Genomic DNA, 13,808 nt, shown 5'->3' with positions numbered 1-13,808 from the left:
ATTTGTTAAGTCATTTCAAAATATCTCAATGTGTTTCTTCAGTCTCTGAGATTCCTTCTTCTTTATTGTCTATCATTATCACTAGTGGTCTGCTTTCAGCTCCCGTCCCTACCTCACTGACTCTAAGGAGTCCATGTTCCCGTTCTTCCCTTCTGTTAATGAACCAGACTTGGTTAAGAGTGTTAATTCTCTATTACCTTCTGTGTTTTGGCTGCTTTCTACTGGTGGAGCAGGTGGCTCTGGGGCAGCTGGGGCTGGAGCAGCTTCAGCAGGAGTGACTGTCTCACTCTTTTCTGGAAATGAATGTAAGCCAAGGTTAGAGAAAGTCATGTTTTACTTCCTTTCCGAAGAAATTTTTTAAAAGAACAGCTTTTAACATATGTTAGGACATGCAGAGGGATTAGCTGTCATTTTCTAGCACTTTGAGGATGTGCTGGAAGCAGAAGGGGCCTACTGAAGCTGGATTTTTAAATTGTATAGTCTTGATGTGTAAAAAGTTGTCAGCTGATGAATAACACTGTTGTTTGATGTTAACATCAGTGGTCTAAATAGGAAAGGTAATAAAAAATGACACAGCTATTATTTTTGTAAACAATTTGCTTATTCATGAGATTTTGTTTAACTGCTGTTGGAATGTAATGTTCCAAATGCTACTGCTGTGTGCAGCTTGAGTAAAGCTCTAGACACTGCCAGTAATTGATATGGAGAAAGTATTTAAAAAATCCGTCTATCGTTTCTTCCCCTGGCTCATGGTATTTTATGGCCTCTCAGTTAAACAATGACCTCACAGACAAATTCAGGCAAATGCATTTGGCACAATAGAGAAGATAGAAATGTACGAAAAGGGAGTAGGAGTGAGCAACTGGGACAGATGGAGGGAGGTAGAATTTCTTGAAACAGATCAGTTGCAGCAAGATTTGTTGGGGTTTTTTTTCCATAGGTGGTAGAGCCACTTCCAAAGGGTCTCGCCTACCTCTCACACAAGTCCTGCATGCAGTTTCCTGGCTCTTTGCACGGTTTTTAACACCAGGGATTTCTGGCCCTGTTGTGCTTTGTGATGAATAATTTGAGTGGCTCCTCTGCCACAAAGGGAGGGGGCTCTGTCTGGGCATGTTAGGGGCCATTTTCCTTTCCTTTGATAATGAAGAGCCAGAAATATTATTGTTTGTTAAAATAATAATGGGTAATCCAGTTACTCTTTAACAATCTCATCTTAGTAAGGTCTGAAAAGCAAGACAGTGTCTGCAAACATATGAACATGAGCCAACCCCGCTCTCAGAAAATTTATACTTTTTTCCCTAAACTGTATTTGTGTCTTGAAAGAAAAGTGTGATTTAAAATTGATATTATTTTAATACTTAAGTATCAAATTCTACCACTTTTATTGTTAGAAGGTATCCCGTTGGATCTTGTCCAAATAAATTTCAACTTAATTTTTACTGGAAAGAACTAAACATTATTCTACCTAATGCAGTGTAGATGCTCTCACAACTTGGTTGTGTAGCTGTTTAGAAGAGGCTTATTATGAGGCTTTATATATATATATATATATAAGGCCAATATATAATGTATAAGGAAAATTATCTCTCCTTTGCCATCATGATATCTCCATCCCTGATGTGAGCTTGTCAGAGGTGTCTTGCTTTTAGGTGATGATTACACCTCCAAATTCAGTAACTCTGTTATTTGTAGACTGTCTGCCTGTAGCAGGGTCTACCTGGAACTAACCTGAAAGAAAATGAGGAAGATATAACTAGTATAATATGTACCTGTTTACTTTCAGGATGAGATAGTCAGCAGGATTATACTTTCATATGCTCTGACAGCTGTTAAATTGTAGGATTTTCCTTTCCTCATAACCTGTCACACACTGTCTTTTTATCTGGAACAGGATGTCTTGTCCCCTGTTAAATATTCACCAGTATCTTTTCAGCTGACCAGAAGATCTCACTACCAGCATGTTGCTAGAATAAACAAGTGGTAGCAAAGGAGAGGAGGCAAGATAAACAATTGGGGTTTAAGGCTTTTCACCAAAATAAATAGGGAAAATTAAAGTACCAGAAGAGGTAAGTGGGGACCATTTTGGAGGGGGGAAAAAAGGGATCAGGAAGGTCAACATGTTCCAAAAAATGAGTGATTTCATCTATCCTCAGCATCTTCAGGCATTTTTCATGAGAAAATTCCAGACAATTGGGGTCTTTATAGATTTTTCCCAGGAAAGGCCTGGGGAAGTTTTTCAATTTCCCATGTAACTGATCTTTTAATGCATACGGAGGCAGTATAGGTGATATGCAAATAACACAAGGTAACAATACAAAGGTTACTTTTTGTATTTAAGTCCCTCTTGAAACCTGCATTTTTATTGGCAGGTGATTTTGAGACAATTTCAAGGAACCTATGAGTTCCTAAAAACATTACAGCATGTTTTTTGCAAATTGTAACAATTTTGTATTTAAATAAAATAATCTAAAAGAATTAAAATACCAGGCCTAAGATGCAGGCCCCTTGGTTTAGGTCAGGTTAGGTAAAACTGGCTTTGCTTTGCTCTTCAATAGTTAAGCTGAAGAGCTTGACAGAGAATTCTGAAGTCATGCATTGGGATTTCCTCTGTGATCTCTGCTGTGTGGATTTCTGACATCTGGAAATTGGTGCCTTAGCCACAGGAAATGTATTCCTCAGCTTAATATTAATGAGCAGCTTCAAATAATTGGGCAAAATGGATGTATTGCTGGTAGGGAGGTTTTACAGGGCTAAAGGTAGGCTGATTTCCATGGGCCTTTCATGAAGGTTGTATGTTGGGCTGCAAATACTGATAAACTGCCAATTGCTTAGGGAACGCTGTACCTGGTTCCTTGACCTTGAGTTCAAATTTGACCTTGGAACTTCCAGCTATTACAGCATATATCACATCATCTTCTTTTCCTACGTTATTGATCGTCAGTGAATGCTTGTTTCCTTCTGCCTTGATGACATATTTCTCACTTTCAGTAATTTCTGTGCCAGCTCGCTGCCACTTCACCTTGATGCCAGCTTTTTCTGTTTCTGCTTCAAACACAGCTGTGCTTCCGGCTGTCACCTCTGTTGTCTTCGGCTTCTTGGTAAATGCAGAAACTAAAAAAAGAGAGAGGGCTCGCTAAAATCTGTTTTGCAATTGCGGCATATCTGGTGTAGTCAGCTGTTGTGGCTGCAACAGCTGTCTCCTTTCTGTCCCATCTGCCCATGCAAGATATAAATTACAACACTTTCCACCGAGAAGTTGTGGAATTGTCTTTTGAGTTTACAAAGTTTATCTCTGACTGAGGTGTCATATCTTCTCCATATTGTCGTGAAATAAAATGGAATGGTTAGCAAACTCATCTCACTGTCCATCTTCGTCTTTCTTTCCCCCCGTAATGAGCTCTGATTTTTCATAAGTGAATGTTTTGATTTATGACAAGATGGCACGATATGTATGCTTACATATCAAGCTCTCTACAATAATTTGCCATGCAGTTTTATTTAGAAATATTAATTCTGTCATAACAGTTGCTTAATACAGTTGTTAAATAGGATCAGGATCTGATCCTTCAACAAAAGTGCAGTTTGTGCAGTAACCTGCATCCTAATATACCACAATGAATGGGTGGTTCATCTTTAGACCTTCTGTTTTGACTGATCAGGGCTTTAGTGGAAAGAGATGCATTCTCCTATGATGGCCCTTGTAATTTTATCCCAGCTAAAATAAGAGTTGTTGTTTGCATTCAAATATTTATTCAGCATTAAAAGTTAAAATACTTGCCTACGTAGCAGTCTACAGCAAATAGTTTTATAATTAATTACAAAGTGGATCAAAATATTTCCTCTGTGTGCCAAGGAGCACTTATGATGCTTATAAAGAGAATTAATGAAATTAATAATATATGGGGTGAACAGGCATAAATCAAATTATGTTTTGGTTCATATGTAATCAAAGTAGCACAACAAACAGGAATTTGGAAAGCAAGCAATTTATCATGATTTCAGTCCATAAGTATCCTAAACTTTCTCAAGATTAGAATTTAATAAGGTAACTTATTTTAGTAATTTCTTTGTCCTGATTTATTTATTTAGATTTATTCAACTTTATTTTGAAATAAGTTTTTCATTTTATGCTCATGTTTTGGTCTTAATGAAATCTGTTATCTTTTTGCTAATTGCAATAAGCTATGTTAATGTATAAAAATACCAGTAATTAACATTGATTCATACACTGAATGTCTTTTGTGCATCATTATGTCATCTTTTTACTGACTTAGCCCTGCATAACCAAGCTTTTATAAAATATTAGTAATTCCATCACATTTAATTGCATCTGTCACCTCTGTGGCAAATTGTCTATGGCTTTCCTACTGGGCAGCAACAAGAACTCCTCCAAATACCACAACAGTGGTTATAATTAGCTTTAGACTCTTGATTCTGCTTTATAAAAATGAAAGGAATATGGCATGGAAATATTTTAAAATAAACAGTTTATGTTCATGTTCAAACAGGTGCTTTAGCTAATATAAATGTTATATGACTAATAATACCATCTGTTCATTGCACAAAATCTCTATTTCTGTAGCATGTCCTCAGACTGAATAAATTAATTGACCTCAGTGGAGTTACATCTGCAAAGATTTCATCTGATGGCTTTTGGACTTTAGTCATCTCACAGTTCATGTTTCTTGCATTGTTTTGCAAAGGATTCAAAGCTGCTTAAACAAATTAAATTATCAATTACAAATACCTTGAGAATTTATTACCTGTTGTATTTTGCCTGCTTCTGTTATATGAAAAACCTGAAGTACATTTTTCTCTTTCTTTTTTCTTTTTTCCCCACATTTTATGTGTTTGATGAAAAAAACTGTTTTGGTTTGCACTGAGCCTATAGCAGCCTGGAATAAGCTCCTGTTGTACTCTTCTGCTTGCTTTTCTTCCATGTTAAGATGTAAGTGCGTTAAGTTTCTTCTGGGAGTGGATGTCCCTGTGTGCTTTCATTTGATTTTTTTCTAACCTCAGTCCTGTAAGTGGGGTAATTGTTTTTAAACAGAATATAGTGCTGTGTAGAATATAGGGTGCTCTACTACAGCGTTAATACTCAAATACCTGTTATCAGTTGCACTTCTTTTGATACAGTATTGCACTTCAGTAAATAACGCAGCAGGGTATGATTTGTTGCAGTGTATTGTGAATAATTGCAGAAGAGTTACTGTAGGCAGCAGGTTTGATGGACAGAATTCAAAAGACATAAAGGTGGCCAGGCTACTGCACGGTGGGGAGCTAGGCCAGTTCTGGAACCCACTCCTGAAATACCTACTAGCTGGCTTCTTTCCCTGTGATGCCAGAGATATAGCAGCAAAAAGGCATGTTTTTTTGTTTCTGAGTGCTATCATCATCACTCTCCTATTTAAGCACAAAAAAATCTATAAATATATTAATTACTTAACAGCAATGTGATCTGTAAAGGTTCCAGCCTACAAATGGCAGGGTTTCAAGACATACGTACTTGGAAGTAACTCCGATCTGCTGCACACCCTGCAAAGTGATTAGGTTTCTTACATTTACTTTAGATGACTCAACAAAAACAGATTGTTAGCCAGAACTACATGCACAGTGAGTAATCTACATGACCACATATTTCTGGCTTTTGGGAAATCTAGATACGTATGTAGAAGTTTACAAGTAAGTCTCCTTGTCTTTTTTTTTCCCCCTACTCTCTCTCTCTCTCTCTCTCTCCCCCTTTCCTGCCAAAAGATTCATTTCAGACCCAACTGAAAAGGATTGTGAGTACTTTCACTAAAGCATAATATTGGAAAAGCCAAAAATCTCCCATTAGAATAAAGGCCTGCAAGAACAGTTGTTGAGGACCTACTTTTTCACAGGTAAAGGAGACTCTTATGGGTCATTTTCCTGCACTTGAGAAGCAGAGTCAGTGGGCGACAGTGTCCAAAGTAGTGTCTCTGTATCAGTCTGTATTCCCTTCCATCTTTCTTGGCTCATGTTTGCAAAAGAAAAGTAGTGAAGTATGGCTGGAGATTTTACAGGATATTACTTTGTTGCAGAAGAGATTGCTCAACAAGCATGTGAAGAGAATGCCATCATTTTTCCTTCTGGAGGAGAAATGGGCTGCTTAAACATAATTGAGTAATCAGCTATTCCTGGTCTCCCTCTCTGTGGCTGCTACTTCAAGTACCACTTAAATCCAAATTCACCAGCAGATGTTTTTTTCATGTGTGGTTATACCAATCTAATCTAGCTATTTCCTCATTAGGAATGTTCCTAAACGCCACCAATCAAAACTTCTTGTCGGTCCTGAGAATCAGGCTTTTGCTTGCTTTCATCAGAAACACATTCCCAAGTTGGCAATCTCTCTCACTTTCAAACTTGGCTTCCACCCAGATACGCCCCTCTGAGTTCCATATATCCATCCCATACTCAAAACACGCTTGGATACGACCACCACCATCAGGCTGTGGAAAACACGATGACTGTGCCACCTCTCATGTGATGCTGTGGAATGTCTTGCAGCTCTTGTGCCTGTCAGACACTGACAGATAGATCTCAGGCACTATCGCATGTTTATCCAGACTCCAGTTGAACATGCACTTAGGAGCCATCGGGCTGGGGCACCTGATGACCAAGTAGCCCATGTCCTCTGCCACTCACTTTGTTAACTCTCTGCTTCCCAACAGATTCTAACCCACCCTGCACAAAGCGAGAGAAAGGTGACGTTGGTACTAATGTGCTATAGTGATTCTGGAGAGAGGGCAGAGATGCACATGAGTTACCAGTGCTGATGATGACAGGAGTTACTGAAGGGAAGGAGGGCGATAGGTGCTCTGTGTGTGTTTTGTGGGGTTGGAATTGGAATTGCTTTTGTTAACACGGGGAGGTAAGAGAGACATGGAGCTAATGAAAGAAAACGAGGCTAGAGCCACTGTGTACTAACCCATTTCTCAGCACTTCTCATATCCCAGACCTTCCTAATCACTTCTAGCTTCCATAATGCAAAGAACTTCATAAAACATCCGAGTAATGTAAACCAGCAAATTTCTAGCCCTGGCAGAAGAGGAAGCAGGCTGCACATGGTCTGCAATAAGTCTTGTGAAAAAACTTCTTGGTGGCTAATTACTGCTGCTACCTGAAGCTGCAGGCAGCACCCATCCTTTAAGTCTTATAACACCTGGAGATGTACACATCAGCCGTACAGTTGTGCATGCTACATGACTTAACAGCTTCAATAGTAATAAAAAGCTCTATTTGGAGGTCCATGATCAGATTGCCTTTTGATCATAATTTATTAATAACTTTTTCAATCAGGAGGCTAAATAAATATAAAATGTATTTGCTTTTAGCCAAACTAAACTAGAATGAAATAATTTAAGTTCCAAAAATTATTTCCTTCACTGTTCACCTAAATAAAGTAATAAAACTGGTGTTCTGCCTTCTTACTGCTGCCATTTATTAAATCTTCATACTAGCACCTTCTTGCTTTCTCCCTCACTTGCTGACCTGCTTTGAAGCAATGTCCTTCTCACATCCACTGTCAAGCTAGTTTGCTATTCTGCTTCAAAGCTTTTTCACACTCTCCTGTACAAAAACCTAGAAAATGGCTAAACTAATACCCAGGTCACTATCTATTGTACTAATCATCATGATTTCCTTTTTTTCTTTTGTTGAACAATGTATGTGTTTACTGGGCTTTCATTTTGTAAGTGTTTTGAGGCAGAGACTGTTTTTCTCTTGTCTCTGTACAGCATCAAATTGTTAGTAAGCAGCTACCAAGTACTATTGTATCCCTAATTAAAAAAAAAAAGTTAGTATTAGAAGCTAAAAGAGACATTCCAATTTGATTATTGCCAGAAAAAATGGAGGTGAGATGTATGTTAAAATAATGTTTAAATAACTGGAATAATTTCAATTCCTAATCGTATTCTTTAAATAATTTGGCTTGCTAAGAATCACAAGCATTAGGTGGAAAACTTTTCCTCAAATCACTGAATTTTGAAGTATGTTTGATGTGAAATGAGAGTGAGGAAGAAGTGTGGATTCCACAAAAGTGATTTTAACTAGATAGAGTGACAGAGGAGAGCCATTCTCCTGATTTTCATTTCATCATGCTCTTCAGAGTGGTGCCTCTGACTTCAGCTCTTCATCGTTCATTATTTGTGATATGTACACGGAGGAGAGGGCGATAAGTACTTGAGAAGAATGTGTGTTAGATAAGGCTTTCAAATTATATTTCTGCTTTTCTGAAATAAAAACTGTTAAAGATATAAATGTTTCAGGAGAATCAAATGTATCTGGTTGAATGCACATGCAACAAACTCCAGCAGAAATCTGTGATGAGCATAATGAGAAAAAAAAAAAGTCACAGTTTTTTTGCCCACAAAGCTGAGTTATCTTACTGCATATTCTGTGTATTTGGTATTAAAATACATATCTGGCCAATGTATTTAATTAATATTGCAAAAGTAATATTAACTTTTGGAATTCCTTAATTTGTTAAGACTTCATGTTGAAAATTTATCTTTGCTTTAGTAGTTACACTTGGCATCTACTTTTCTGTTTATACCATTTGCTCTTCCATGGAGTTAAAAGCCAAACTGTGGATAAGCAACTTCAGTCACAGAGCTTCTAAATTCCTTGCTGAGGAACTATATAAAGATGCTCTGCATTCCTCGGTCAGGACCTAAGTGGCTTCTTGCAATTACAAGCTTAATCATTCCGTGATCCAAAAGCTATTGAACTACTCAATCTTATCATTCCCTTGCCTACTTCAGCAGCTGAGATTGTAAATTCCTGTAACATGAGCAACAGGCGAGAAATAGTTTCACTGAGCAGAGTCACCTCTCTCTCTATGCATTCATCATACTTTCTGTGAAATGGGGATAATAATGTTCAGATTATTCTGAATTCTTTGAATCTTAACTTACAAAAGAGGAAGATATATCTATATGATTTATTATTATTTATTTTTGCATTACTGTAGTTTAATGCAAAAGTTCATTATCATGGAGCAGTACTTTACAGTGCTAGGTGCTTGCAAATGTAAACCGATGAGCTTATATTCAGACTAAAATTCTACAGTTTACTCTTCATTATGCAACATTGATTATTAATATTAACACCAAAAGCCTCTGTGGACTTACAGGCCAGGTTATTTATAAACCCTTGGTGAAATTTCCTAACCTGAACTGCAAAATTTAAACTCAATCTATAAAATAAGTGAGTAAAAATTGACTGATTTTCAGAGAAAGTAGTATCAGACTTCTTTTCCAGATATAATAATGCACATGTTTCCCATTGAGTCCCATTTATCTGCTAAATTTGGTGTTTAGAAGGTCAGCTGTTTCCTCAAAATGTCACAAAATATTGTTAGGGAAATGCTTGGGGTTTTTTTAACCTTTCTGAATTTTTACATCAAAAAATGTGATCCAATCATTCCAAAAAGTGAGCCTTCGAACAAGTATTAACTATGAAACATTTAAATCAAAGGAGAACAACATAAAGATTCTGCAACAGAAGCCTGCAAAAAGTGATGCTTTTCAATGTTTGATTGTTCTGACACTAAATTACTACAGATGTTCTAAATCCTGTTGCTCTTGGGGAGTGAATAGATTTTCTGGAAAGCTAAGACGGTTCTCTTGGTATCTTTTAAATAAATAAGGCTGTGCCTTATCCTGAAGTATTTTAGTTGGACAACTTAGAGTGCAAGAGTGTTGCTTGGGAAATCTACTTCACTGTTTTAGTTTTTGTGGTTTGTTGTGGTGGTTGGTTTTTTTTTGGTGTCTGTTCTTTTTTTTTTAAAAAAAACATGTTAAAAGGTTTGTTAAAACAGCAGATATAAGCAGAAGATCTCTGATGATTCTCTGGCATGAAGCATATTCCTTTACCTATTATACACCATATGCCCAAATTTCAGTAATATAGGCTAAAGATCTCTAAATAATAAAGGGTTCTTGAGTGTTTTAATGGTAATGTTTGTGAAAGGCAGGAATCATGATTTGTCCAAGTATGAATAGCTAGATAATTATTCAGCCCTCCTGAGATTGTGCTGAACATTATCTCATCTTGAAATGGCTTGAACTATATAAACAACATGAAACAGAAACCCAAATATATTAACGTCTCTCTGGGGAGAATGAGAAGATCCCCTCTAGAAGTTACGGGGCATGTGACTGCGCTGTCTCCGTCAGAGTGGGTAATAAGAGCTTTTCCTCCCCCTGCTGTGATAATCACAGTGTTTGGGCTGGTTTGTCTGCAAGGATTGTGTAAGACTAGTCATGCTGGACACCTGTTACGTTACTCTGGAGAAAGAAGCCGGAATAGAATTTCTCTTCACTGTTACCTAGCAAAGGTGGGCGTCTTCACAAACAGAGTTGCCTGTCATCCACAGAGACTGAAAATGTTAATGTAAAGGCAGTTAAACCATTAGAAATCAAAAGGCACAATGCCTAGGTGATCACGCTGTCAAATTTCACCTACTCTGTCATATTTCTTTTTGCTAGCATTGTCAATCAGAAGAGTTAGACATTTCAGTAAATCTAAAAAATTGAGTGACTTTAAATATAGAATATGATTATGAATGTCTTATTTTTGGGGTGATTGATGGACGTTTACAGCTTATATTTTCAAAGTTTCACTACAATCAGAAGGTCTGGTATATACATCTTTTTGATATACCATTCTACTATCTGATTGCAGAAATTGCGGCTTTAAGAACATGAAATGATGTTATAGTTGTGATAAAACTGAAGGATTGGTGATACCACTGTTGCTTCAGAGTTATATAGAAGGAACATAAAGAATCTTTCTGGGAGTTAATCATGCTTTAGTGCTTTGCAGTTCTTAATGGGAGATACGGGCTGCATTAGTAGTCTGCCTCTGGTGGTGGTTAATTCCAAATATTTTGGCCAAATTGACAGTTTTTAACAAGTTCTTGTTCTTTTCTTCTGGTGACCACAGGAGACTTTTCCATCAACCAGCCTAACAGGAGACCAATGTCTGTTCAGTTCTTTGCAAAGCACAAAGGCCTACATTAATAAGTATCAACAGCAGGATACTGCACGTTATTAAAAAAGCCTGCACCTTGTACGGTACAGCCAGGTAGTAGTGATTCTGGGTATCAGATTCTGGAATCAGTGAACTGAGAACTCTAAAAGTGAAGAATCCTGGATTTAGTACCCTTTTCTCCAGCCCTGGGTATTGGTTATGTGCACACTTTTTAAACAATCGTAACTTTAGCTTTTGACAACTTTTCTCCCAAACTTAACTGCAGACACAAAGTGCTCCTGAGACATCTTTCTCTACCCACACACAGGTGTCCTGAAGCTAAACTCACCCTGCCTCTGCTTCCCGGGCTCTCTTCTTTCTCAGACAAACAGATTCACTGAACCTTACACCCCACCCTAGGCCTCCTCTTCTTTTCTGTGGGCAGCCTCTGAGTCATTCCTTATTTCTCAGTTTTAAATTAGAACTTTCCTCAGTTTGAAATCTTTGATGTTTTTCTAGTGGGGCAGGACTTGCACTGGGCCCTGTGGCCCTGGCTTTCTGAAAATGGCAAGTTATCTTCTGGCTAGAGGGGAAATGATGGAGAAGCCTAAGTGAAAAGAAATACACATAGGTTCTTTATAGTACAGTGTCTTCTTTTTTCCTAGACCTCTACTGTCACTGGCTGGAAGAACTAGAAAGAATAAGCTCTGAACCAGGTGCCATTTGATTAATTTTCGGAGATCTCATAACAACAAATACCATCAAATATTGCTGATAACACTTCCTCAAAATTATCAGAGAAAAAAGCCAGAACAAAAGCAGGCGAAGTTTATACTGCCTAACTGCCCAAGAGACAGACTACAAGCTTTTTTCAGAGTCCTAAAGGTGACTGGGAAAGAAAACAAGAAATTAAAAGAATCTGAGAATGAAATGCATTTCACCTCTATTCTTTCATCATCCAAAGTCTCTTCAGAAAATTCTGTGGCTGAGGGTTGCCAAATTACTTACTGATTTCTCTGCAAGATGCAAGATCACTCAACATCTCTTATAACTTCATAAAATACAATTTTTTCCCTTTTTTTTTTTTTTTTTCACTGAGGCATCTCATTTCTCCAGCATACAAAAGCTACTCGCATTTTTCTCTTTCAAGCTGTTCTTAAATTTTGTCTGTCAGTTATCATCCTTACCTGTTTTCTTTACAGGCTCTGGCATTTTCACTTTGTTTCTGATGAAGCTCCCAGTTGTGTCTAGAAAGCCGGGTGCAAATTAAAAAGGAATGAGACTCCAGGGCTTTTGAGACCCCCTAAAGAAACACTCGGTGGAAGCCCCTATCCTGCTCCTCCCCCTTGATCCCCCACTGTTGTCAACTACGGCACCTTATCAACAGCAGGGCACACTTGACAGGCTACATCAGCTGGGATAAATATAGCCAAGTTCCAGGAGCCAGAGAGCTCAAACCACCCAAGACTGGCTACCGCTGATCTGTTGGTACAAACTAGAGCACCATCTGATGTTGCACATGCATACGGTACATTTTCCAGATTCACAGATGTGTTGCATTAAGAATTCCTACACTGCTATGTTTATAGCACATTCAGCAAACTAGACCTAGTAGTCACATCTCCCGTATGCTGGTTCTGTACTCTATGCATCTGCTTGCGTTCTTGCTACCTATTTCAGTCTTTGTTATTATTTTAATTAGGTCAAAACTGAACAGCCCTGCAGAGGTCTTTTTTCTTGTTTCTTTTTTTTTACTTTTCTACCAAAGGCTGTGTTTGTAGAACTAAATGTGAACCGTCAAGAAAGAACTTTCTTTTTCAGAGACATTTACACATTACTGACATTTGCAGTCACAACCAGAAAGCATGACACTAATTGAATAGTTTCACTCCTCCCTCCCCATCCACCCACTTGGTCTGCAGCATATATTTCTTGAAAACTAGCAAGTCTTTTTTTTTTTTTTTTTCCTTTTAAGTACCATTTAAAAAATAGTTCCAAGGACCTATTTGATACCTCTAGAAGTTTAAATTTTGTTTAATTATATAGAAAAGATCTGGGGGAAATCTCAGTAGAAAATTATTCTGGTATTACAATTTCATGCTCCAGTCACTGCTTCTTATTTATTCATACATTTAGCATATGTCAAAATAGTAACTGTGAACAATCATCCTTTTATTGACTGGGTGGTATATCCAATTCCTGTTACTTCTGCCTGTCGCATTTTGAGTTTTGAGCTTTATCAGAGAAAGTCTGTAGGCCAAGCATTTAACACATTTCAGCTACCACTGGTATTGAAAAAAAAGAATAATAAAAAAAAATAGTTTTCAGTTTTTCCAGTTTTACTAGCCTGTAAAAACCTCAGTCTGAAGGATTTCTGCCTTTGGCAGGGAGCTCAGAACAGACAAGTGTGCACAGCCCATCAGTTCCTGTGCTTTGTGTCTGCCTTTCACATCTGACTCTGGGTAGACTGATAGGACAGATGTGAGCCTGCAAGAATGACTGCTGCTACCTCTCCTGATCTGGGGCCAAACACTTCCTTCCCTTCTCCTGAAGGAATTTTTTACATATGAGTGAGGAAGATGGGCAGTATGTGACCTACGTACATTTTCCATTGCCTGTCTTCCAAGGGGGACACAAGTTAGTGTGATATGTTTTGGACCTATGATCCTGCCCTGGAGGCAGGAAATCTCAGCTGTTTGCTTTGGCTGGAACCCTTTCGAAGGGCTTGGGGTCCCACGGTATGAAAAATCTATCACTCAACTAGTGAAGATCATTATTCCTTTTTTAAATATTTCTCCCTGTTAGAGAGCTAC

The 13,808-nt window shown here is 37.9% G+C and overlaps 1 protein-coding gene across 1 annotated transcript in view; it reads right to left on the bottom strand.

Annotated features, from left to right (window-relative positions):
* MYBPC3 (myosin binding protein C3) overlaps positions 1–12,332 on the bottom strand; it is a 64,397-nt gene extending 52,065 nt beyond the window's left edge. Inside the window, exons 1-3 of the mRNA XM_037396098.1 lie at positions 12,183–12,332; positions 2,845–3,111; positions 198–293 (exon numbers count right to left, since the gene is read on the bottom strand). Of these exons, the coding sequence (XP_037251995.1) occupies positions 198–293; positions 2,845–3,111; positions 12,183–12,207 (388 nt within the window). The 5' untranslated portion in view covers positions 12,208–12,332. The remainder of the gene's footprint in view (positions 1–197; positions 294–2,844; positions 3,112–12,182) is intronic.
* Positions 12,333–13,808: the final 1,476 nt, after the last annotated feature.

This window comes from Falco rusticolus, chromosome 7, assembly GCF_015220075.1.
Source record: "Falco rusticolus isolate bFalRus1 chromosome 7, bFalRus1.pri, whole genome shotgun sequence".
Classification (NCBI taxonomy): domain Eukaryota; kingdom Metazoa; phylum Chordata; class Aves; order Falconiformes; family Falconidae; genus Falco; species Falco rusticolus.
The sequence above is the reverse complement of the archived record's forward strand: the minus strand, read 5'-3'. Positions and strand labels throughout refer to the sequence as shown.